Raw genomic sequence first — 24,996 nt, 5'->3', positions numbered from 1 at the left:
GTGTCAGTCTTGAAAAGTCATATCATTTTGGCGTAACTCTGGAGCAGGGATTAGCCATTTAGGATTTACGTCTTCCTGTTGTGCCCAAACGTTTCCCAACCCACAGGTGTCTAAAGTATTTCTAGTTTTGGTGATCCAAGGCCCGGGTTCAAGGGTTTATGTAAAATGTTAACTAATTTATACAACATATGAGATAATTTTGTTTGTTTTCCAGTTAACATTCTACAGCAGAAGCTTATATCATTTTGCTTGCTACCAGTTTTGACAGATATAGCGACCAGTCTCCAGGCGCGCCGGAACACTTTCAGTTTTGGGGGGGCAAAATCCCGAAGGGGGCACAATATTTTTGACAGCGTGAGATACCGAAGCGATCGAGCGGGAGAGGCTATGGGACCCCCACCCCCCCCCCACGGTAAGGATTTTGTGTAAAAACGGAGTATAAAAGTTGCGTTTCTAGGTGCATTCAAAAATAAAATTTCTTGAGAATTAAACAGTCTTGGAGTTATTTTTGCTCCTTCTGTTTCCTCCCTTCTGACCCAGCCTGGTGTTTCTTCATGACCAGGGTCGCAGTTCCAGCAAATTACGAGCCTTATTGCAAACGAAATTGTTTCAAACCAATGTAATATAGGCCTTTTAAAGACTTTAAGATGACAAACATGACCGTACGCAGCCGGGGGCCGCCGATCGAGAGGGCAAAATTCACCAAAAGTGTGCACGAAATCCTTCAATTTTATTCTAGAAAATGCAAAAGCTCCCCCATCACAAATCCCCTCGCTCTTACGTTTCTTCGAAAATTTAGGTCTTGCAGCCCCACCCACTCCCGGGTTGTTTTTTTTTTTATTTTTGCAAACGTCCATGAATAACAAAAGCTGGGATGAACCAGAGAACATAGCTGCCATCTCGATCTGATTAGTATCAGGTAATGGGAAGAAGCTTTGGAATCTAAAATACGTATGAGCTGAAATAGTATCAGACAAAACGCCTTCCAATCATGCCAATGAAAAGGAATAGAGGAAAATACGGGGCTGTGAAAATATCTTAAGATTTTTTTTATAGTAGAGCAGTACTGTAACGCTTATTTTTTTCTTTTACATTCTTTACATTTTTATTCATATCTCGGATAATATGAGTCCGGTCAGGAAGACACTTTCACAGATGATTTTATTTTTTTCATGTCTAAACATTATCTCTAAGTTGCTTTCGAGTGGGATTCACCATTTTTACAAATTATAAATTATAATCCTCTACACATGATTATTCTGAGTGTAATTTTCTGATAACATGTCTATATTGAGTTGAAATGACCTTGGTATTTTCTTTAGGGCACTGAATTGTTATTATTATTTGTTTGGCGTCACCTGTGCCTGGGAGGCGAAAAGCGAACTGAATCACTATGATCCACAGGTCTCTCCTCCCGATATAACTGATTGGGGGGGGGGGGGGTGCAGGTGGACCTCGACACCGGGGTTTCCCCTACTCTTATACGAATAGTGCAGTGGGTTCTTAACGTGCAAAGGTGGTGACTCTCCTCTACAAGGGGCCTCCATTTAACGTCCTATCCGAGGGACGGAGTGTTTTCCATTGTAACATAGCCTGCATCTATGAAACATGGGAGACTGACGTTTACACACAACGCACTGACTTCAGTCATCCGCCCAGGGTGGACTCGAACCTACGATCTTTGGTTCGACTTCGACGGGCAGACGCGTTACCGACTGAGCCAACACCGCTCTCTTGTTATCACTGTATTAACTCAATTTATATGTAGTTGAAAATGAAATAATTGAAACAAGTTTCTCGAGATGTTATGGTTTCTGGGCTTGACAGCTATGACAGATTCCATATCTTGCTCGAGTAACTAGTGTTCACGTGCGTATATAGTGATATCGGGTCCGGTCTGAGCGTTTCTGGGCGACCGCGCGTTTGTTAAACGACACAGCCAGCATCATAGAATTATAAACCTAATCATCGGTGGACCACTATCAATTTGCCATTCGCTTTGAGTCTGAAATGTATTCATTGAAAGGTTAAACGTATCACACTGTAATAAGATGGAAAATGGGGCTTATCAAAGCTATGTTTCACAGAGGAACTGTTCGTCAAAAGGCGCGAGGCTTACTATGATAATGTATTTGCCCCGTCAGGAGCTAAATTTTTTCATTCTTGACAATGGAAATGACAATTTTCAGGCAGAAAAGTGCCTTCATTTACTTTTGTCCTTAAATAATTTATCATTTTTCATCTTTCAGGGGGGCACGTTGGGGGGCAAAATCTCGTTTTGCCCCCCCCAAAAAAAATTTTATTTGGGGGGGCAAGTGCCCCCCTGCCCCCCCCCCATCCGCTTCCGGCGCCCTTGCCAGTCTCACCATAAACTTTTTTATTATTTTTTTTATTTTTACCACAACTTCAACGGTGGATTCTCAGCACTCAGCATTCAAATCCACAATACAGTACGACAATACACCACAGGTGGTATGTACTTATATAGGAAGAAGAAAAAGAAACAATACAACACGCTGTAGATTTATGAACTCTCAAAATATTCCATGTAGCAAGCGGCAAACTCTAAACAGGAAATTGAGCAGGTGACACTAGAAAGTACTTCCGGGTCATTTTTGTAGCCGTAGCAACACACCGCTGATTTGCGCATAGGCAGTGTGCATTTTCGTATCTCTACGTGCAAAGTCTATGTAACGTCGCGCAACTCGATAAGCTTGACTGACAAAAGACAGTGACAAGGCTCAACTTTATAAATGATACAACGCCTTTGCCTATCGATTGCTGTTTCAAAATAAACTAAATAACATATTTGTACTCTTAGGAATATTCTTGAAAGAACGACATGCTGAATTAAGTTTTGTACGATAATCTGTGGCCTATTAAGCAAGGACATAATGGCCGACGTCCAGGTGAGTTCTGTTTTTTTCAGACATTGACATTTTAAATTGAAGTTTTGATTTGATGTCTGTATGGGTTGTGTGAAGGGATGGGCCGAGGGTGACAGTAATTTTTGCGTTTGTCAGATGTAAAAAATTCTCACCGTTCATTAATGGTATGATACCGGTACTATTATCCTGGTTTAACCCGGTGGGGTCACTCAATATGACTTGGGGACCGCATGACCGTTACCAAAATCGCGGGAAAAGGGGTCAATTTCACGTAACGTCCGCGGACAGAACACTCCTCGAAGTAGTGAAAATAGGGGTGCTCACCGTCCTCGATCTGATGGAAATAGGGGTCCGGAAAAAGGGGAGAACGATCACGGGAATTAAGTAAAATCCGTCGCCGAGTCACCAGCTGCAGAGGGCTCGCAGCGGCTCATCATGCTCTGTATCGTTATGTGGACAACTCTACATTTATTTTTACAAAGAATTCTACTTTTCTTATTTTTCAAGAAAAACAAAGTTCTTTTGGATTATTGTATCAGTATGACATGGCTCTTGGTCATCTTTCAGGACTGAGCACTCTGACGCCTGTGCTGCAATTTCCTCTAATGAGTAAAGGTTATAAATGCCCTGTCCTTGAAATATGGTAAATAGGGGTAAGTTTGCGAAATTGGCAAAAGTGTCCTTACAATCTTATAATTAGGGGTGTTTCAAGGTACCATTTTACCGCAATTTTGTCCTTGTTTTGCGTGAAAATAGGGGGGTAAATTTCACAAAATGTCCTTGAAATTGACTGCAATAGGGGGTTACTTGCATTTGTGGTAACGGTCATACGTGTCCCCCTCTGCGGGTGAGTGACCCCACCGGGGGTTTAACGTGTTAAGTCACCACTCATTATGTCCATAATTCACTGCCGTTCATTTCATCGGCAGCCAAGCCTTGAAATAAGTGGGCGCTGAGCGCAAATTCGCGCTCATAACGCCATCAATTGCGCCCATGAAGCCCCAAAATCATCAAAATTTTGACAACCGGGCGCAAATATTTTCCAGGTAATTGCGCCCGCCGTGAGTGAGCAGTGAAGCCATATAAGATGGCTTAATAATTTGCAGCTTGCTGATTGGTCAAAGCGTACCAAGTGATCATTCGCGAAAAGTGTCTATCCCTGCACGCCCGTGCAAATTTCGCGCACCCAAATTGTCTAACCCACGGTAAGTGCAATTTCAAAACTTTTGATATTTGATTTAGATCTATTTCATTATTTCTTTCTCATATAAGGTGCTTAAAATTGCGATCGAAATTACTTAGCCATCTTATAAAAGGAATAACGCATTTTACCCGTCGTTTTTCAGCGATATGCAGTGCACTCGAGGTTTCTTCTTCGCATGCACACTCCACACTCGCCTCCGGCTCGTGTGGAGTGCGCATGCTCAGAAGAAACCTCTCGTGCATGCACTGCATATTCGCTAAACAACTCCGCGGAATGCGTTATTCCTATAATATCATTCATACATGTAATAAATATCTGTAAAGCCAAAATCAAATAACTTTCAATTTACGATAAACACAGTTTAAAATTGCCAAGTGCGTCTTTTTTTCTGTACCATAAAAAGTGAGCTACGTCCGTTTTTTTTTTTTCCTGTAATACATGTGCGCGCGTTCTTCCGGTAGCGGTTTTTCTATACTTCACCATGTGCAATTTCTAATGCACACATTTCCAGTCGGGATATCACAATTCTGTGATATAGTAATTCGAATTGCACAGGAGATAAATCCCTGTTCACAGCGCATACGATGTGCAAGTCTTTTATCCTCACAGTCGCCGACCTTGCTTGTCAAAACGGAGCCTTAATAATCCAAAATAACTTAGCTTATAGTTGTGAATTGTAGCTTTTTAATTTCTTTCCTGGAGAGGGGTAAATATCAGACAATAAATAATCTAACAAGGCTCCATCTAAAAAAAATAGGAGGACGCCGCGTGCACTTGAGTGTGGTGTTAGCAAGCCAGTTTTGAGCTCATGTCTGCCAGAGCTCTGGGTGAGAATTCTATCAGTAATGGCCTAAGTGATGGTGATTTTCCGTTTGAGATAGAGTTTAGATTTCATGTTAATTTTTGAAAATTGTCAAAAAACTTTATGATTTCTTCATTGTGATGAATATTTAAGTTATTAATGAATACATTTTTACCGAATTCAGACTCTCCCAGAATGAAAGGCATTTTCTGTGGAGATCTGCGTTTTCAAATAACTTGTGAAAAACTTAAGGTACGTGAACCTACAATGCATGTACATAGCCTGTGGCTATGTGCTGGAATTTGAATAGACTGAGTTATTCATTGATTTCGTTTAATTTCTTTAACATAATTTATATGCAATCCAAGTGCACCTCACAGTCACAATCACACACAAACACTCACCCACTCCCATGATTCAAACCATAAAAAAAACTGTTAAAATTATTTTTTTTTTCTAAATGTATTATTTAATCTGAATTCTCTCTTTCTCCATCTCTCTCTCTTTTTTTAATTTTATTTATTCATTTATTTAGTTTTTTTTTTTTTTTTTTGGGGGGGGTTCATTGATCATGGTTCATTAAAGACGAAAAATGAATAAGCCCATGTGTGTGTGGTTGTAAAGGGGATGTGGAGTGAGGGTGTCAAAACTAATTAAATCTGATTTCTTGAATGTTTGAATAAGCCTAATACTTAGCATATGCTATTCATTTACTAATTAAAAAATTGCAGGAGCTGCGCTTACTATAAACAAATTTGCGGTGTGGTTCACCGTTATATATATATTTTTTTAAATTGCCCCTGGTTCCAGAAAATTGCTCCCGGTTCCTGTAAAAAGCCCGTGAGCCGGGGGCAATTTAAAAAAAAAATTGCTCCCGGCTCACAGGTGCTTATTTCAAGGCTTGTCGGCAGCAGTGACTTCTTTCATCTCCCATTGACTTTACACACACGAGCGCATACATATGGTGAGACTACCACATATCAACCACCTCGGTTTCAAAAGACGGGTGCTAGGCCTAATAGTAATGAGCAAATGGAAAATCGTCGTATTCGTTGACGTTGTTCGTCGATATATACGCGGATTGAATCGGAGTCGCCGAGCGAAACATGGGAATCTGATCTGCTTAATTTTCTGCACAAATGAGACGAAATCTGGGTATTGATGAATATTTTCGCACATACGATGCTTAGAAGATTAGGTGGTCGATAAGGGGTAGTTCCAACCATACCCAATTGTGTGTCCGGACAGGTTGTGTGGCCGGACGATTAATTTTAGAAAGTCATTTAGGCCCTAGAAAAATTTACATGCAAAGTTTCATCAATTTTTAGTATGGTGAGACTACCACATATCGACCACCTCTTTTGAAACCGACCACCTTGCGCGCGTTAAAATTATTGCGTATTACAAACGATACGCGCGGGAGAGTAGGTGCAGTGTCCATAAACGGTAAGAATCGATTTTACAAGAAAAAGAAGCAACAAAAAGTAAAAATTCAGTAGAATTAATCAAAATTGTATTGACCAGACCAAAATCACGCTGAAAAACCAAGAAATCCGATAGGAAACGGCTTTAGAACAAATATTGATAACCTATTGCATATCCCCTAACCCCACCACATTGTTTTCAACATTGAAATAGAAATTTCACAAGACAGTTGTTTTAGTAGGATTTTAGTATTTATAGAGAATTAGCAAGTGAAAAGACTATAAATAATAAGATATCATGCTGCTTTTTGCCCCATGGCCGGGTGGGGCAAGTTGAGCCATTTGATATTTTTTTTTTCAAAGGTGACAGTGCCTTTCAGTGTGGGAGTAGAAAGTTACATATTGGTAAAAAATGTTTCTAAATAATTAAATTTTATGGCAAGGTACTTACATGTATTTCTACAAGATTATTAGTCATATCGGTCCTAACATGCAAAAAGCAAAAAATGACTTATTACTTACCCCGCCTTCCCCTAAACCTAAATTGGATTGAATGGAATATGCCTGTTTACTATGTGGAAGTGATTCAGATTTATGGATAGCACATTCTTTCATGTGAACATTTTTTTATTATCCTTTTCTTTATGCAGTATCAAGCTCCTCTAAAAAATAAAGGAAAGAAACCAGATGACATTCAGTCATTTCTGCCAACATTACCTGCAGTAAGTGATAAACACTTTTTGATTAATTGATTTACATTAATTTAGACATTGTAACGGTCAGTGTTGATAATGTCCTTTTTTCCATTTTCTATTTTATGGGTAATGACCTAAATGTTCTAAATTTATTAGTATGATATTGTGCTCAGTATAAATTTGTATTCCCCCTTTTTTAAATTTTTTTTAAAAATTTATGAGTACATATGCGTGTATTTCAAATGTAGTGCCTACATGTATACTGTTCAGATATTATGCATTTGGACATTTGTATGTACATGTACCAACAATGAGAACTATAGTAAATATGATTTCTAAGAAATGTAAAATATGAGTAGCATTGCTTGTGAAAATTTCCATGAGGGTTGAAGATTTGGATACCTGTATATAGGAAATATATGAATATATTCCAAGAGTCTCTTGTTTCTGTACTTTCAATTTTTTTTTGGTATTAAAAATGACAATTTAGATGGGCTGTTTGTAATAATTGGAAGGGATACTATTTTGAATATTTCAGGGTTAGTCAGCTTCAATCCCTATGCATTATATTTCTTATTTTATGAAATGACCCTTCCCAATTAAGTTTATTTCAAGATTGTTAATTTGTTTGTAACAGAAACGAAGCAAGCCAGTATGGCAGGCCAACCCACCTTCTTTTGTCCTGTCCGGGAAACCTCCTGAAGATGAAGTAGAGGATATGAGTGTATCAGCACAGATCACTCCAAGTAAGCTTCTTTTCTTTTCCTCTTTAGATTGACATCTTTACCATCACATATATTCATGTTTGAAATTATATTACTAATAAGAATAATAACGTAACTTGTAAAGTGTCAAATCTACTCTGTAGAGTATTTGAGGTGCACTATGAGTTATGATTTAAGTGGAACTGTTTTTAGAAGATCTTTAAATGATTCAACAGAGACATTTAGTTTTGATGTAAGAGCAACACATCTGGAATATTGCCTGATCAAGGAACCTGCATTGAGCTCAAACCCGTCAACATTGAATATTCCACATTAAATATGCAATTTAGAGATACATGTACGTGATGCATAATGTAATTGTATTTCTTATTCAAGGATCAAGGAAAGTTAGAACCAGGACCAGGACCAAGTCTAATGAAGCAGAACAGAATGGAACCAACGGGAAAGGAAAGTCCTTTGGGCATCCACGCAAGGACAGAGAAAGCTTCAGGAATGCCCTTGTCAATATCATTATGTAAGTATTCATGAGAAGAAAAAAAAACGATTTAAAATTGGTTCAGTGTAATAATACTTGGATTAACATGGTGCATTTCAAAAGTATACAAAGAGCTTTAAGCAGTAGGCCAAATTATAGTCATCTAGACATCACATTGGCCCCAAATTGTACAAAGGTGGTTTTGAGACTGTGGTCACACTCATGTATCAATTACACGTAATTTAATTTACAAACTTGTGTACATTGAAAAACAATTTCCTAATACACGCATGTCTTATCACTATTCACTCAAGTCATGCTTTTTGTATGGTTTGAAATTACTGCTTATGTAGATTATCTGGATACTGTAGGTTGAGAGGCTCATTTCCAATCAAACTCATGGCAACAAATGTGAATTTTGCACCCTATCTCAAAAAATTACTTTTGAGTGGATATTATGAAAATTGCCCTTTTCTTTTTTTTCCCTCCAAATTCTACTATTGTTGATGCAGTATTTTTAGTGTTTCATTAAAGCACAGGTTTACACTTTAAAAATTCTTGTGATCAAACAGTGAATTAATGAACCCCCAAAATATTGCTATTGTTGATTGATAATGTTACATGTATTAAAGCAAGATGCTATATAAGAATTCCATGACTAAATCCAAAACACATTTTTGTCTCGCCTGCATAGCAGAGCGAGACTATAGGCGCCACTTTTCCGACTGCGGCGGCAGCGTCAACATCAAATCTTAACCTAAGGTTAAGTTTTTGAAATGACATCATAACTTAGAAATTATATGGACTTAGTTCATAAAACTTGGGCATAAAGTTGATCAAGTATTAGTAAACATATTGCTTGAGTTTCAGGTCACATGACCAAGTTCAAAGGTCATTTAGGGTCAATGAACTTTGGTCAAGTTGAGGTATTTGTTGAATTACTATCATAACTTTGACAGTTTATGGATAGAGTGAATGAAATGTGGACATGGGTGTAGTTGGCAAGTCTTAAGTCTCCGTTCAAATGTCATTTATGGTCAATGAACGTGGTATTATGTTATTATATGAATGGTGTTTTTGTGAATGATTATTCTGTAGTAGTTTTCAAAGTTAGCACTGCTTCTATATTAAATCGCGTAATGCAGGCCAGACTGCTAGAGGATTTCCACTTGTTTTAATTATGAAACACCTTTCTTACAGGCAACAAGAAACAGAAGCAAGACCACCTTCTGTCGAAGGGGAACTCCCTCCTCTATCAAGAACAGGATCACCTACAGCTGCTGAGAAAGATATTCTGGTAAGCCATGATGAGATCATTTAGGATTTCAGTGTAATCTGACATGGCATGGTGTATGTGAACTGAATGTCTTAATGATTTTGCCTCATGATGGGAAATACACAATGAAGCATATCATTTGTTATTTTTCTTTCACTATGTATGTCATGATATAAGAAGTTTCTGAAAATAACACCACTTTGAAATATTTAGCTTGTGCATACATGTACCTTAATTTCTCTTATCAGAAAAGAATTGGTGGGATAAAGAAAGAAGTTCATTTGTATGTAAACAGAATTGTGCTTGTAATAACAGAATGGCAAAGTTTCATATTACCAGACCTATAGTTAAGAATGGGGTTGCTAAACTTTTTGCCAATTCTGATTTTCTTCTGCACTTTAACACTGATTTATGTCAGTTCTTAATAAGGCAAACTAATGTAATTACTCTTTGTATGCAGCGCTACTATTACTACATCCACAATGGGATAGACACAGAGCATGTAGCTCCTATGGAAGACTCCTGGTTGGAGAATGTCTTGCAGCTGGTTGCTAAGGGTCTCAAGGAAGGTCATGGGGAAACTATTGAAACCCTCTCAGATGAGATGAAAGAAGACTACTTGCTCAGCGTCAAGAAAGCCATTGGTAACGTCCATTCACAATTTACTCTTTATGTGATTCTTTAATACTTTTTTTTTTTCATTTTTGAAAATGAACAATTTTCATAGTTTTAGAGTGCTGTTATTTGGCCAGTGCCCTGTAATATAAAGATACATGATCATTCTTATGGCTAATTGAAACATTCTTGTGTTAGGGAAAAAGGATTTTATTTTCAGTATGGGGGATATTTTTCTGGTTAATGTTCAATCCAAGTACCAATTGCATTGAATCCATTGGTGATTTGAAAGGGATATTGTGCAAATAAGGGGGCTACATCATTCTCATGTTATCAATTGTATCTCTAATGTCGTATTACAAAATTTTCTAAAGAGTAAAGTATTCTATTGGAATGACTGTCAGAAAGCAAGTGCAGTAGCAATACATTACTTGATTTCGAAGCGATTTTTAAAATGATAGCATTTGTCTAAAGACCTATGATATATTTTCCATCTCAGTTGACTTTGTCCTGCGTGACCCCCGAGAGAGGGATGATGACAAGCAAGAGGAAGTTATTCCTCATCGTGCTGAACTTTCTGTTGTACCCAAGCCCTGGAACAAGTCCTTCCTCACTGCCCAGGCTGCTATTGTCCAAGATCTTGACATCACCAACCCTACCATGCTTCAAGTCCTTGAGCTCTGGCATGTCTCCTTCGGGTAAGTGGATCTATCTGAAGGTGGTCAGTATTCTTGTAGCATTGAATAGGCAAAAGTCAGTTTCTCTGAACTTTCATGGGAAATAGGTTACAGATCAATCGAGATGTGTGGAATGATAAATGGGACTTTCATTTCTAAAATATTAATTTTATATATTGCCCCTATTAGATTTGTACAGATGTAATTTAAGCTACATGTATATGTCATATCTCATATTATTGAACTATGAACTTTATTTTCTGTTGATAATTCATCACACTCCTTTTTGGGGTTTATTTGATACAGAAATTTGAGGTTGGTTGACATCCAAGAGTTTCATCAGAAGTCTACATCCATGGAGCTACCATTGTTCCAGACTCTTGTCATGAGACACATAGAAGGAGCCAAAGAGAAATTGATGAAGAAGTAAGTGGGGGTGATACTGTTTTTGTTTTCAGCATTTTCACGCATGGTTTTTCAACTAGTTTTTAAATTATATTGCTTGCTAAGACAAGTAGGATTTAACCTTAATGATGAATCATGTAAAAGCTAAATTTTCTTTTGCATTAATCAACATCTTGACACTTATATATACAGATATCATCTATTACCAAATATGGCATGAATTTGCAGATATGTTAAACTTAATCCATGGATTAAATTCAACACATTGATGTTGAAGTATTTGATTCACAAAGGTATGGTAAAATTGATCCAAACTTAAAACCAGATACAACATAAATACCTTCATCTACAAAAATCATTTCTGATCCTCTTGGGAGTGTTCATGAAAATGGTGCCAATATTATAACTGGTGAAGATGTTTTCATAGAATGATGTACATTTCCTCATCAGGTGGTTTCCTGAAGTTCAGAATATCTACTATCAGGGTAACCGTAGGAAGCTGGTACCAAGCAACCACAATGGCAAGAAGCTTGAGGCTTTCTTCAACTGTGCTGCCACCTTGATGACCCAGCAACTCCAGGAACTGTGTCTAGTATCCATGGATGACTTCAGTAGTCTCATCTACCAGTCACCGGTAAGCAGTCGAGACTATCTGAATAATTACATGCAACAGTAGCTAACAATAAGCTTTCAGAATATGAAAAAAAAAGAATCTCTGATACTGAAGATGAGATCAACTAATCTGGTATTTTGCTACTTGGACATAAAGATTATTTAAAAAAAAAATATGTGCCATTGCTGAGATCTCCATTTTAGCTCTAAATTTAAGTGCCAGAGCATTACAATTTAAAAGAACCGTAGAAATTTATAAATTTCCATACCAGAGACTCCCGAATTTACTGTTCTATATTAAACTGTATTTTGAAAGTATAGCTGCTGAGGGGCTGCCACTTAATTTCATGTTTGCTCTGTACCTTTGTGCGATCAAACTTGAGGTGTGTGATAATTGATGGTGATCGGGCAGCCTTAGTGTACGAAAACAACCAGACATATCTTCGTACACAGTTGGCACTTTTTTACATTTATTTGAACTTGTTATATAATTTTGTAATAATCTTGTGCATTCCCTTTTCCCCCTTCTCGCTCTAAACTTACAGACGTCCACCCGTGCCTTTGAGCACCCTGGCTTTGTTATCAGGCTAGTATTGGATGGAAGTGAAATCAAGTTTGAACCAACCTTCTCAGACTTTGAAGTTGTTCTCCTTAATGTCTATGATGTCATGATTAAAGCCGTCAGTGTCATTCCAAGGGTTGAGACCAAGCTCTATTCAGAATGGGTAAGTACTGTCAAACCTGCATTGAGTGACCATCTTTTTACCACTTGTACAAATACAATGGACCACTTGTCTGTGAAGATTACAATTTTCACCATTTCTGTAATTCTAATTTTTAAGCATGATTCCTTACTGCAGCGTGTTATAAAGGGAATTGGTCCATAAAGACAACTGTTTAGCGTAGTCTCATTTCAGTCAAATGTACAAAATATTTCTTTTCAAAATATTTGTTTGTCAAAGATAAGATGTTTAAAAGTACCATTTTAGATGATTTTCATTTTTCTAAGTAATTCTGAGTGTTATCTCTACCTTCTGCATATAACAATAATTTTGGTATCCCTTGAGTGCTCTTTATACACAGGCCTCATTTTAAAATGTTTGTATTTAGAAAAGAAATTTTGTAAATCTGGCACACCCTGTTTAATATGGACAAAATGGGGTTTAGAATTTAGGAGTACTGACTAACTAATAGCCTTTATGAAACAGTACCTTTCCATTTGTCTCATATTCAAATATTTGGGAAACTTGATTATAACAGACATCTTCTGTTCTCTCTATCCTCAGAATGGCCCCAAGTCTACATTGCGTCCTATCATCCTTGACGAAATCCTGAGTGAGCACAAGGCTAAGGTCAAAGAGATCATCAAAAGAGAGAGTGAACGTCCCAAGGAACATCTGAAGATATACGACAAGTATATGTTCCTAATCAATAAACAGGTTGGTAGACATCCCTTTATCAGCCAGTATCTTAAGGTTTCTGACAATCTCAGAGTACCATTTGATGGTTATTCCACTAAAAATTAAGGTAGTATAAAATCAGTTATTCCTTCTAATATTCTATTGCCATGCATGAAAAAATTTGTAAGCTTCAGCAGTGCCTCATGAAAAGGTTTAGAAGTAATCCTTGTAAATGGTCTCCTCTTTGCCAGGATATAATTTATTCATCTTGAAATGTAAATTGCTCTATTTCGTTCATTCATTGCTTCTTATCATCTTGTGTCTGACCAGGCTGATGGTGACGTAGACCAGTTCATGCAGGAGGAACATACCTTTGAAGAATACACTAAGGAAGTGGAGAAATACCATCAGCTTAATGAAGAGATCATGTTTCATACCAGAAAGGTAATGTCATACATTTGGTTTATCCAGGGTGAAAGGTCATGATCGGTAGCACAGGGGTTTCCATTTGCTGTTGGGCACCTCGTGATTTTTTTTCCGGATGTCAATATTTTGTTCTTATGAACCAAGATGGCATGAGGATGAGTTACAACATATTTCACATTCATTTATTTTGATGTAGATATTGTGCAATAATAATTCACCAGATTTGTTGGCATCTATGGTTTTGGGTTATTGTCTCACCTGCGAAGCAGAGTGAGACTATAGGCGCCGCTTTTCCGACGGCGGCGGCGGCGTCAACATCAAATCTTAACCTGAGGTTAAGTTTTTGAAATGACGTCATAACTTAGAAAGTATATGGACCTAGTTAATAAAACTTGGCCATAAGGTTAATCAAGTATTACTGAACATCCTATCAGAGTTTCATGTCACATGACCAAGGTCAAAGGTCATTTAGGGTCAATGAACTTAGACCATGTTGGAGGGATCAACATCAAAATCTTAACCTGAGGTTAAGTTTTTGAAATGTCATCATAACTTAGAAAATATATGGACCTAGTTCATGAAACTTGAACATAAGGTTAATCAAGTATCACTGAACATCCTGCACGAGTTTCACGTCACATGACCAAGGTCAAAGGTCATTTAGGGTCAATGAACTTTGGCCAAATTGCGGATATCTGTTGAATTCCCATCATAACTTTGAAAGTTTATGGATCTGATTCATGAAACTTGGACATAATAGTAATCAAGCATCACTGAACATTTTGTGCAAGTTTCAGGTCTCATGATTAAGGTCAAAGGTCATTTAGGGTCAATGAACTTAGGCCGAATTGGGGGTATCTGTTGAATTACCATCATAACTTTGAAAGTTTATTGGTCTAGTTCATTAAACTTGGATATTATAGTAATCAAGTATCTCTGAACATCCTGTGCACGTTTCAGGTCACATGACCAAGGTCAAAGGTCAATGAACTTTGGCCGAACTGGGTGTATCTGTTGAATTACCATCATAACTTTGAAAGTTTATGGATCTGATTCATGAAACTTGTACATAAGAGTAATGAAGTATCACTGAACATCCTGTGCGAGTTTCAGGTCACATGATCAAGGTCACAGGTCATGTAAGGTCAATGAACTTTGGCCATGTTGGGGTTTTTTGTTGAATAACCATCATATCTCTGTAAGTTTATTGGTCTAGTTCATAAAAAGTGGACATAAGAGTAACCATGTATCACTGAACATCTTGTGCGAGTTAGAGTAGTATTCAAAGTCAGCACTGCTGCTATATTGAACTGCGTGGTGCAGGTGAGACGGCCAGAGGCATTCCACTTGTTTGGATATTAAGGGTGGTGTTTCACTTTTGTATGTATTTACAATTATTTCAAATGACTATTATGTGGATGGTTATGGGAAAGCACAATGTTATTGATAAGATCTCTATAGTGGTTAATCTCAACTCTGTTGTATGTACAAAATATATGCCATTAGAGCCATACAAAATTTGAAATTAGCTATCAAGAAATGACAAGGAAAAGAACAGAATTCAAGTCACAAAATAATTCTTAGAAATCGAACTTGCTATTCAATTCATACCATTCATAGAATCAGAAGATGACTTTTAAACTCCCAACATTGCACTGCACACACAGTGGTTTCAATAATACATTCATGAAATTGACATGAATGTATTTATGGGGTTTACTTTTAAATGTTATTTTCCTCATTTTGTTTGATTTAGGATGGTGCTGATCAGAGAAAGGTTTGTTGTGATTGGTTGAAGTGGGCTCTTTTAACATATTGTGGTTACATTTTCTTTGTGTGTATAACTTTACACTGTCTTCTGTTCTAATCAACTCTTTGACAACTGAAGTTTATTGTTTCCATCTGTTTTATTGAGGGGTTACCAATTCCCATTTCTCATTGGGTTCACAAGTACTTCATTATGTTAACACTTTTCACATGACTAATCTATCAAAAGTACAAGATATTCAGTCGGAAAATATTTTCCCTAGGTACATGTATGTCAGATATTCACTGGGATGTTGCATTGGCATTTAGATAATTTCATGCTTTACTCTTTTTGCGAATCTAAATCCAAGGTATCTATTTTAACTTCAATTTTCATAGAAAATTCAGTGTTAACAGAAAGTAATAACTACATAGTGTTACATTTCCATTAAGATATTAACAAAAATTAATCATTACATGGTGTTACATTTCCAATAAGATATCAGTCAGTATGCTTATGTAGATTAATTCATTTGTGGAATAATTTGTATTTTTTTAACCTTGGTAAGCAAGTTAGGAATGAAAAAAGTTTGTTGTGTAGAACATCTCAAATTCGTTTTTCAATTCAAGTTCTGCTACCTCACTTTATGACATATACTATTATGATTATTTAATAGATATTTACCTTTTTGCAAGAATAAAAAACAAAAATTCTTCACTTTGTATAAATTGATTTGATTCTTCTTATCTGTTCCATAAATCAGAATGTGGAAATTATGGAAAAGGTCTGTAAATTCTTATGAGAAATATGTATTAGTTGTACACAACACATATTTATGACCATATGTCCAGCACTACTGAATTTAATGTACTTATTTATATCTTTCACACTCTTACAAATATCATCTCCATCCATTTATAGAATGCAAGACCTGATATTTAAACAATTTGAGATGGAAATATGTAAGAAAATGATATCAATGATAATAGCTGGATTTACATGTATCTAGCACTTTTCTACCTGAGTAAACAAAGCACAACTACCAGTATAATGAATCAAATTGTGTAATAAGGCCCAGTCAATCTTATTTGCTGAATTTGACTTTTTTTTTAAACCATGAACATTATCAGGAGACCTAATCACAACCAGTGATGCCAGAATGTTCTGATGAAAGGAATGGATGAGCAAACTATCGTTATCACAAAATAGCTTTCCCCTCTAATCTTTCATCTCATCAGAACGTTCCGGTGCCACTAATCACAATTTATTACATTAGTCTTCATGTTAAATGTTAAGCACTTCATGTATCTATGGGTACGTTATTGCTTATGTTCGCACATACTAATGACTTAAAAGTCTTGTAACATTTCACTATTTATCTAATTAGTGTGACTTTTTTCTCAAAATTACACGTAACTGTACAAATACATATCACTTAAGCATTTTTTTTTTTTCTACCATCACTCATACATGTAGTTTATCATCACTATCTCTCTCTGTTACATATGATCATCATTGTATGAACAATAACACAATGACTTTTCCTTTCTCAATTTAAATGTACTTGTGGATTAGATATAGATATATCTTAATTGGTTAATTTCAATGTTGAATGCTGTGTCTGCTTGTGCAATGCGCAAATCAACTGTGACATCTGTTTTTGTTTTAAATCGTAATGCAAATATGTCTATCACCACTACTTTGTATTTGTCGAATTGAGATTCAAGACATCTGAAAACTTCAGCTGCACATATAGTTTTTTCAGCATTATTGTAATTTTATTTGTTTTGCATTTGATAAGAACACAAATTTCATTTTTTTTTTACTCATTAAATTTAGACCCACTTATGAACAGGTATTTATACTATTTTTTTTATAAACAGATACTTTGTCAACACCAGTTATATTTCATAGTTATTATTTTTTCTTGTGATGTGCAAGCGCCTTTGGTTTTTTTGCAGCTTTTGTTTTGGGGATCTGTAAGATTTTAAAGTGCATTTTTTGCTAATTAGGCCTTGTTTTTTTTTCCTATGAGTGGAGACCGATATTCTTCTGTCAGCAGTAAGTTACTGAAAATCTTGAAATGTCCTGTTCTTGTAACAACCAATGGTATATTGGTATACATTATGGTAAACTTCTGCTAGTCAATAAATTTCAACTAAATGCTTCCTATTTTGCTTCCCAAGTTTGGGAGTTATAGCAAGTTTTTGTGGATTTGTGTGTCCTCCTTTAAAAACAAGTGAGAGAAAATTAAAATGATAAAAAGCGTAATAATTTATCATGATTTCATGAGATTTCCCCAGAAAGTTTGGACCCTATTTGTAGACATGAAGTGTACAGTGTGCATTTGTTAGCTTATTAAAGAAACATGATTCGTCTCAACACCTATGGACACTATGACAACAAATATTGGAATGATTTTTTGGCATTGATCCCATGATAATTTGTGGGTTATTGATTTTCGTATCCTAGGTGGTGAGATTAGGCATGTTTGAGCTGCATTGTGATGAACTGATCCGAGCCCTCTCCAAGAGAGCTGAAAGCCTGATGGAACGCCTCCTTGCAAGGATGTGCAAGGATCATGCTGAAGCCAACCGCAAGTGAGTTAGATCAATCATTTTCTTTAGTTTGATGTTGATGAAACAATGAAACAGTCATAGGGTTATTCATGCAAGTATTCCTGAGCACACAGGTGAAGAGCATCACAGGATTACTTCCTCAATATGATTTCCCAGTATGAAAAATCTAGAGCACATCTCCCTAAGCATGAAGTCTCCCTAGAGGGTATCTTCAGTAGGTTTTAACTGGTGTTGTAAATTTGTTACTATAACAAGTTTTATAAGACCTGCCCCAGGATCAGATGATGTGAAAAAATTCTCCTTGGCATCATAAGTCCTGTTGAGAAGGTTCAATATTCCACATTAATTAAAAAAATTGTATCTTAGCAGATAACACAGATAGGAATGTGTTGTTTACTTGTGTTTACTCAAAGATCTTTTTGTAAGTATCTGATATTAAATGTTTATTGCTTTACTGCTTTATTAGTTGATATAATTTCTCAGTACTAAATTCTAGGAAGAAATTTGTATTTGTATGTGAAAGGAAATACTAATTCCTGCTTCTACATGTATGTCCTATTCATTTAGACTGTGTGAAGAATACGAAGCCATTGCCGAGAAGGCTCTCACCACACCTCCAAACACAGAGAAACTAATGGAACTACGGGCATTTATTGAGAACGTTGAGAAGAAGACCATCCATGAGCTTGAGAAGGACCTAGTCCAAAGTAGGGACCGACTAACCTTCCTGGTGGATTACGCCTCATTTTCTCCCGCTGAGATCCGTCTGAACAGCAGCACGTTTCAGTGGCATGAGCGCATGCCAGAGATATTTGCAGAGCATAGGACCATTGTAGATGAGAAGACTGCCCAGTACCAGGAGGGACTCACGGTAGGTCATCAAAATCATGACACTTTTAGTTCTTGTGTTTATCTCTTTCGTCTTTCAGGTTTTGTCCTGAAGGAAAACCCCAGTGTTGTGGATGGTAGATGTAACCTGCACTTGGCTCTGTTGCAGAAAGGTGTGCATTTAAATGCAGCTTACAATATCAATTGCAATTCAAAAATTCTCACTCTCAATTTTGCAGCCATTTTTTCAATTGATTGGTGGAGTTTATTTTGATTGCAATTCTTCTGCTCTGGTTATAATAATGATTTTGTGTGTGTGTGATTTTACTTTGCTCATATATCTTTTCATGTAGAAGTTAATCATTCAAATATGTTTGTTGCATCCAAAGTGGGCTGCATCATGGATTTTCTCAATATTTTTTTTTGTTCATTCAGGCATTTATCATTGCCTTCTACTTCCCATAAATTTAAATTAATTGTAAGTCAATTAAAATGTATTTGACCGGTAAGCTCTATAGGCCTTTGCCCAGTCATTATTTGATTTAGTTGTCTATTGATACCAATTGTAATTTTCCCTTCACCCATTTTCCTTTCCTTGGATGCAGTTGAGGAGAGAGAGATTCCAAGAAGAGCTGGAGAGCTACACCAAGCAGCTTGAGGAATTCCAGACATTTGGTGATATGTCAGAGGTCAATCGATACCTCAAGAAAGCCCAGGCTCTCAGCAACAGGCTTGAAGCAGCTGCAGAGAAGGTATGTCAATGTGTCATCTAATTTCATTTTTAAAAGAGATAATGAATACTTTTATTCTGGAAGTGACAAAAAGAAGCTTCATAGTGACAATATCTTTGCCTTACCATATCCAGTTTCCAGATCCAAAGCCAGATTTGTCCAACAGGATATGATGATCTGAAAAGTTTACCATAACTAGAATTTAGTTTGAATTTGTTGATATATCAACTTTAAATCATGGCTATTTAGTTCTTGTGTTAAACTCCTTTCAAGACACATGAAGGGCCAGGTATTTGCAGGGTAAATAACCAGATTAAGTTGTTGAGTATGTATTTGTAATTAATACAGTAGGCCTATGTACAGTTAATTTTTGGTAATTACTTCATCATTTGACTGGGGTATAAGTCTACATATAACATATACAGAGAGAATACTCTTCAGGGGGGGGGGCAGGCACACATTGTGTTCAATAATGATGAGACATTCTTGACCCTCTCTTGACTCCTACAAAATGAAAGCTCTTGAATAGTTCATGTCTCTCAAAGTTCTTCATAACTGTATTGAATGGATTTTGTCTCGTTTTCTGCTCACAGATTGAAGCATTCAACACAGAAGAAGAGTCATTTGGCTGGCAGACATCTTCTTATCCTCAGAAAAATACCATCGTGAGCACCCTTACCCCATACCTCAAGCTGTATGAAACCACAGTAGAATTTAACACAAAGCACAAGTAAGTAGCAATGAACCTGTGGTTTATTTTTTTGTGAAATGTGGCATGGGGATATGAATGACTTGCCATTTCTTGAATATGAAGAGCACAAGGGCTGAATGAAGTATGGCCTGACACTTATAGACACTTAGAACATATTTTTGTAGTCTTATGTTAATAATAGCAAGACATTAAATTTATTATAATAATGAATCTCTAGCTACAAATATAGTATTGGTACCATTACTTTACTACAGCAGCTGTAATGCACTCTGCGAATCAAGAATGAATTCCTGCCAAGGCCCCATATGCCTTGCATAGGTACAATGCCATACAACATTTGATTTACTTGTCAGAGAAATTGGTTGCTGATAAAAACCTCTGTTAATTTCTTATTGTAATTTTGTTTTCTTGATTTGACTTCAACAGAAATTGGATGGAAGGTGCTTTCTCTGAAGTGAACCCTGATCAGGTGGATGCTGATATGGGTAACTACTGGAGGACACTCTATAAGCTTGAGAAGCAATTCTCGGAGGTACCTACTGCTAAGAAGATTGCTGAGAAAGTCAAAGACAAGGTACGACCAGACCTGAAAATGACCCAACCCCATTCACTTTGTGCCATACAATCCAAATGCAATTTCTAATCTGCGAAGACCTCACCAATCTAATTAAACTCACTAATATTTGGCTTCATTTGCTTTGTAGGTGGATAACTTCAAGGAGTACATCCCATTGGTCACATCAGTATGTAACCCAGGTCTTAGAGATCGTCATTGGGAACAGATGGCTGACATTGTTGGCTTCCCGCTCAAACCTGATGAGGTAATCACAAATAATTGAGTGTGTATAGTAAGATATCATACAATTTTTCAGGCAAAAGTGCAAATTTAAAATTCTTTTAGATTTTTGCTTCATGTGATATTTTAGACTTTGTTTCATTCAAACAAGGTCATTCCAATAGGTTACTCTTCATAAGGACCTTTAACCAATCCTGACTTTTAATGTTATTCTTGTAATTTAGAAAAGAAACACTGCCTGTGTGTGAATGTTTTAAAATAGTATTATGAAACTAACTTCAAAGAGGCTTATTCCATTCAGTAAAATCAATAAGAGCTTTTAAGAATAAAGTAAATGAAGATAAGCGAGTAGTTTACTTATCCATCTGTCCATCAATCCGTCCACCCACCCACCTATTTAATTGCAACATACTAAACATAAATGACAAAAAGGGGAAAAAGGACGAGCAGAACACTAGCAGACATGTGTAGCCCCTCCCATCTTGTCTGAAATGATTATTATGAATTTTCTCCCATAAGAAATATAAAGTATTTAATAAATGTTATCTAATCAACTTCCAAAGCCATGGGAGGAGAGAGTGAGGAAATTTAAGGTAAGATTAACAGCATGGCATGTTAAAACTAGTTGCACAGGTATATCAGTAAAGTAGTAATATGTACATGTATTAATTGAATATTGTAAATGTTGGATTTTTACCACACATTTCTCTAGAATACCTTTTCCATTCTCCCTTTGCACTTGACAAGATTATATGAATATGTAACAGCAATTCATTCAGAGTATTTGTGGCAGAAATGTCAGCATTGCTTCACATGAGACCTTTACACCAATTAAAATAGTTACCAGAATATAGCACAAAGAGCACAGCCCAAATGACAGATCTGTGTTTTATCATCACATGTCATGTACATATATTGAATAGTGTTGTATGAGTTGTTGATAGCATGTGAACACAACACATGGTAGTTCACTGTGGAACACCAATGTATAATGTGAAACTGTGATCAGCACTCAAACATGATTTATTATCACAATTTATTATTGTGAAATTGTTATTAGATACACTAAACAAAATTTACTCTACATATCACTAAGATTGCACAACAGAGTAGTCACATTGTTGTCGTCGGGTCTCATGCAGATTAAACTGGAACTAATTTGGCTGAGATCTTATTTCTAAGCAAAATGAATGTTTTCGAACTTGGGCTGATGATTTTGTGCTATTTTCATATTTTAAAACTTTTTTGAAAAATGAATGTGTGCTCCATGTATTTGATATATATGTTGATTATTTTATATATTTTATATTAGTGGACAGACCTGACATATTTTAGAGGAAAAAGTTAATAAAATACATGAGGTTTTAATTTGAAAATAATGTTGCAAGTGCACACCATGTTCAACACACTTGTATGCTACTGTAACTGGTAAGGCCTGCTAACTAAATCGGCAAAATCTTGCCAGTTCCTCACTTGGTATATTGAGCCAGATAGTATAGATAGTGAAGCAACATAGGCAACTCAAAATCTACTTGGAGACACTCTATTATGTGAGCATGAGTACAAATGCAAAGAGAACCAAGAATATACCATTTTTTAAGGAAGAACATTCTTTCAGCATAGGACACTTTAACAAAGTAATCCAAGTGTGAAAGGTCCTGTAGTGAGAGGCCCTCTGCGATATCTTTGTATCCTTGTCTCCAACCTTTCTTGCATGTGTTTGTCACAGGACACCACCCTGTCTAAGATGATAGATATGAACCTTGAGCCGTACCTAGCAAAGTTTGAAGGAATCAGTGAGGCAGCTTCTAAGGAGTATTCATTGGAGAAAGCCATGGAGAAGATGGTTGCAGAATGGGCAGAAGTAAGTTCTTGTCAATGAATAGAGATTTTGATAATGTTTTGATACTTTTGATAAATAGAGTGAGAACAGTAGATTACAGATTAAAAAGATGAATGTCTCAAGCAGTAATTACCATGGGATGTGCTTTTTAATAATGTGAGCCAGTTTCTTATCAATTCTTCTAACAGCTGTCTTGAACGTTCTATCTGCGCCTGGTAACAAAATAGTTATGATTGTAGAACAACTTTTGCAATTGATTGTGCTGACCAAAATGTACAATTAATCATAATAATCAAGAATGCAATCAACTGTGAGGATGTATTTTCATAATCCTGTTACCTGCCTAACATATTTCATTCATTTTTGTGTGTGTGTGTTTTAAGAGCTCGTCTTTGCTTAGATTTCTTATATCATACTCTCACAATGTTCTCTCAGGTCTTTGCTACTGTTTCAACACCCACTTAATGCTTTCTATCAATATTCTTATAGATGGAGTTTGTAATGATCCCATACCGTGAGACTGGTACCATGATCCTGTCTTCAGTAGATGACATCCAAGTTCTGTTAGATGATCAGATTGTCAAGACTCAAACCATGAGAGGATCACCATTCATCAAACCTTTTGAAACTGAGATCAAGTAAGTCCCCATGCAATTATATTATTTCATGATAAGATGTTATTTTATGTCCTTATATTGCAAAACATTTATTCAATTAAATGCAAATTCCAGTATAAATAGCTAGATTGTAGCGATCTAAAATCAACTGAGTGTAATGTCCAATTGTCCACCTTGAATATATCTGTGAGATCGTCTGGTGTTCCACTCTTGATTACCAGAGATATCAGTGAATTTCTGGAATGGGCATAATGAGCATCAGTTTTGGCCCTTACTATGGATAATTGACACATTCCCTGTGCAGCTCACACAAATATATGTGGGCAAAGAGATCCTGTGTATTTGTTTCTACAGAATGAAATCATGTTAGAGATGAACTAATTTCCATGGAGTGAAGAAAATATTTAAGGACCAGACCTATATTTATATTTTCCTTGCATTTATTTGTTAGTTATCTTGGTGAGGAGAAAACTTTGGAGCTTCTTAATTTTGCCTTCATCCTTCTTCAACTATGGAGTAGCTTTAAAAAAGTGTAGATTGAATGTTGAACTCATTTTAACCATTCCCCTCTGTTTTTTGCTAATTTCCCCAGAGCCTGGGAAGCCAAACTCTTGCTTCTTCAGGAGATCTTAGATGAATGGCTGAAAGTCCAAGCAACCTGGCTCTATCTGGAGCCCATCTTCAGCTCTCCTGATATCATGGCTCAGATGCCAGAGGAAGGGCGTCGCTTTGCCACTGTTGACAAGAACTGGAGAGACATCATGAAGGCTTCTGTTGTGGTGAGTTCCTTTGTATTCTGAAATTTTGCTTTGAGTTGAAAGGTCCAGGGTTGGTATTTATTTGAAAACTTGGATTAAGCAAATTTTTTTGTATTTTATCCAGTTCAATACTGATAAATTCTTTTTACAAGGTATTTGTTGCTACCAAATAGCCTGCAACAATAAAATTTCACCAAAATGTGCTACATTATAAATTTGCACTGTTCAGGATGATTCCAAACAAAATATTTGCAAAGTATTTGTCTGAGCAAAGCACTATAATCGTTTAGTAAAGTATTAAAATGAATATTAGCCCAGTATTTCAAGTCTATTTAGAAAATTGTTCATGTATTACTTTGCAAATATGGAAAACAATTCTGATATTTAAAAAAAAGTTCAGGAAATCATGAATGAGTGAATTGATAAATCTAATAAAAAAGTTGTATGAAAATATGACAAAATAAAGTAGTAAATCAAGATGAATAGCCTAGTAAAGGTTCATATTAATCAAAGAATGTCTTTGCTTTTAGGACTTGATGAAAAAAATTGACTCGACTATCTTGTAACTATTGACACATTGATGATCAATGCAATCTGAGTATTGACCATTGATCCAATATTGATTTTATCTTTCAGGACAAACATGTGTTGGCCGTGACAGAGATTGACAAGATTCTTGAGAGACTGAAGAAATCAAATGAGCTCCTGGAACTCATCCAGAAGGTAAGTAGATCTAACAGATTATGCTCTGGCTTGTGTTA

General features: G+C 36.3%; 1 protein-coding gene across 5 annotated transcripts in view; it reads left to right on the top strand.

Moving 5' to 3' along the window:
- The first annotated feature begins 2,664 nt into the window (after window positions 1-2,664).
- The window catches only part of LOC121423875 (dynein heavy chain 7, axonemal-like), a 103,243-nt gene continuing 80,911 nt past the window's right edge, over window positions 2,665-24,996 (top strand). For 4 of the 5 annotated variants that reach the window (XM_041619423.1, XM_041619405.1, XM_041619414.1 and 1 more), the window contains exons 1-23: window positions 2,665-2,909; window positions 6,969-7,040; window positions 7,651-7,759; window positions 8,114-8,252; window positions 9,414-9,510; window positions 9,950-10,133; window positions 10,604-10,802; window positions 11,088-11,207; window positions 11,637-11,820; window positions 12,344-12,523; window positions 13,085-13,237; window positions 13,529-13,642; window positions 15,381-15,401; window positions 17,844-17,971; window positions 18,518-18,821; window positions 19,384-19,530; window positions 20,103-20,239; window positions 20,648-20,795; window positions 20,926-21,042; window positions 22,747-22,881; window positions 23,350-23,498; window positions 24,070-24,256; window positions 24,872-24,958. In XM_041619423.1, the coding sequence (XP_041475357.1) occupies window positions 2,895-2,909; window positions 6,969-7,040; window positions 7,651-7,759; window positions 8,114-8,252; window positions 9,414-9,510; window positions 9,950-10,133; window positions 10,604-10,802; window positions 11,088-11,207; window positions 11,637-11,820; window positions 12,344-12,523; window positions 13,085-13,237; window positions 13,529-13,642; window positions 15,381-15,401; window positions 17,844-17,971; window positions 18,518-18,821; window positions 19,384-19,530; window positions 20,103-20,239; window positions 20,648-20,795; window positions 20,926-21,042; window positions 22,747-22,881; window positions 23,350-23,498; window positions 24,070-24,256; window positions 24,872-24,958 (3,126 nt within the window). In that variant the 5' untranslated portion in view covers window positions 2,665-2,894. The remainder of the gene's footprint in view (window positions 2,910-6,968; window positions 7,041-7,650; window positions 7,760-8,113; window positions 8,253-9,413; window positions 9,511-9,949; window positions 10,134-10,603; window positions 10,803-11,087; window positions 11,208-11,636; window positions 11,821-12,343; window positions 12,524-13,084; window positions 13,238-13,528; window positions 13,643-15,380; window positions 15,402-17,843; window positions 17,972-18,517; window positions 18,822-19,383; window positions 19,531-20,102; window positions 20,240-20,647; window positions 20,796-20,925; window positions 21,043-22,746; window positions 22,882-23,349; window positions 23,499-24,069; window positions 24,257-24,871; window positions 24,959-24,996) is intronic. The other variant, XM_041619430.1, reaches the window with a different exon arrangement.

This window comes from Lytechinus variegatus, chromosome 1 (assembly GCF_018143015.1).
Source record: "Lytechinus variegatus isolate NC3 chromosome 1, Lvar_3.0, whole genome shotgun sequence".
Lineage (NCBI taxonomy): Eukaryota > Metazoa > Echinodermata > Echinoidea > Temnopleuroida > Toxopneustidae > Lytechinus > Lytechinus variegatus.
Note: the sequence above shows the minus strand (reverse complement) of the source record. Positions and strands in the feature narration are given on the sequence as shown.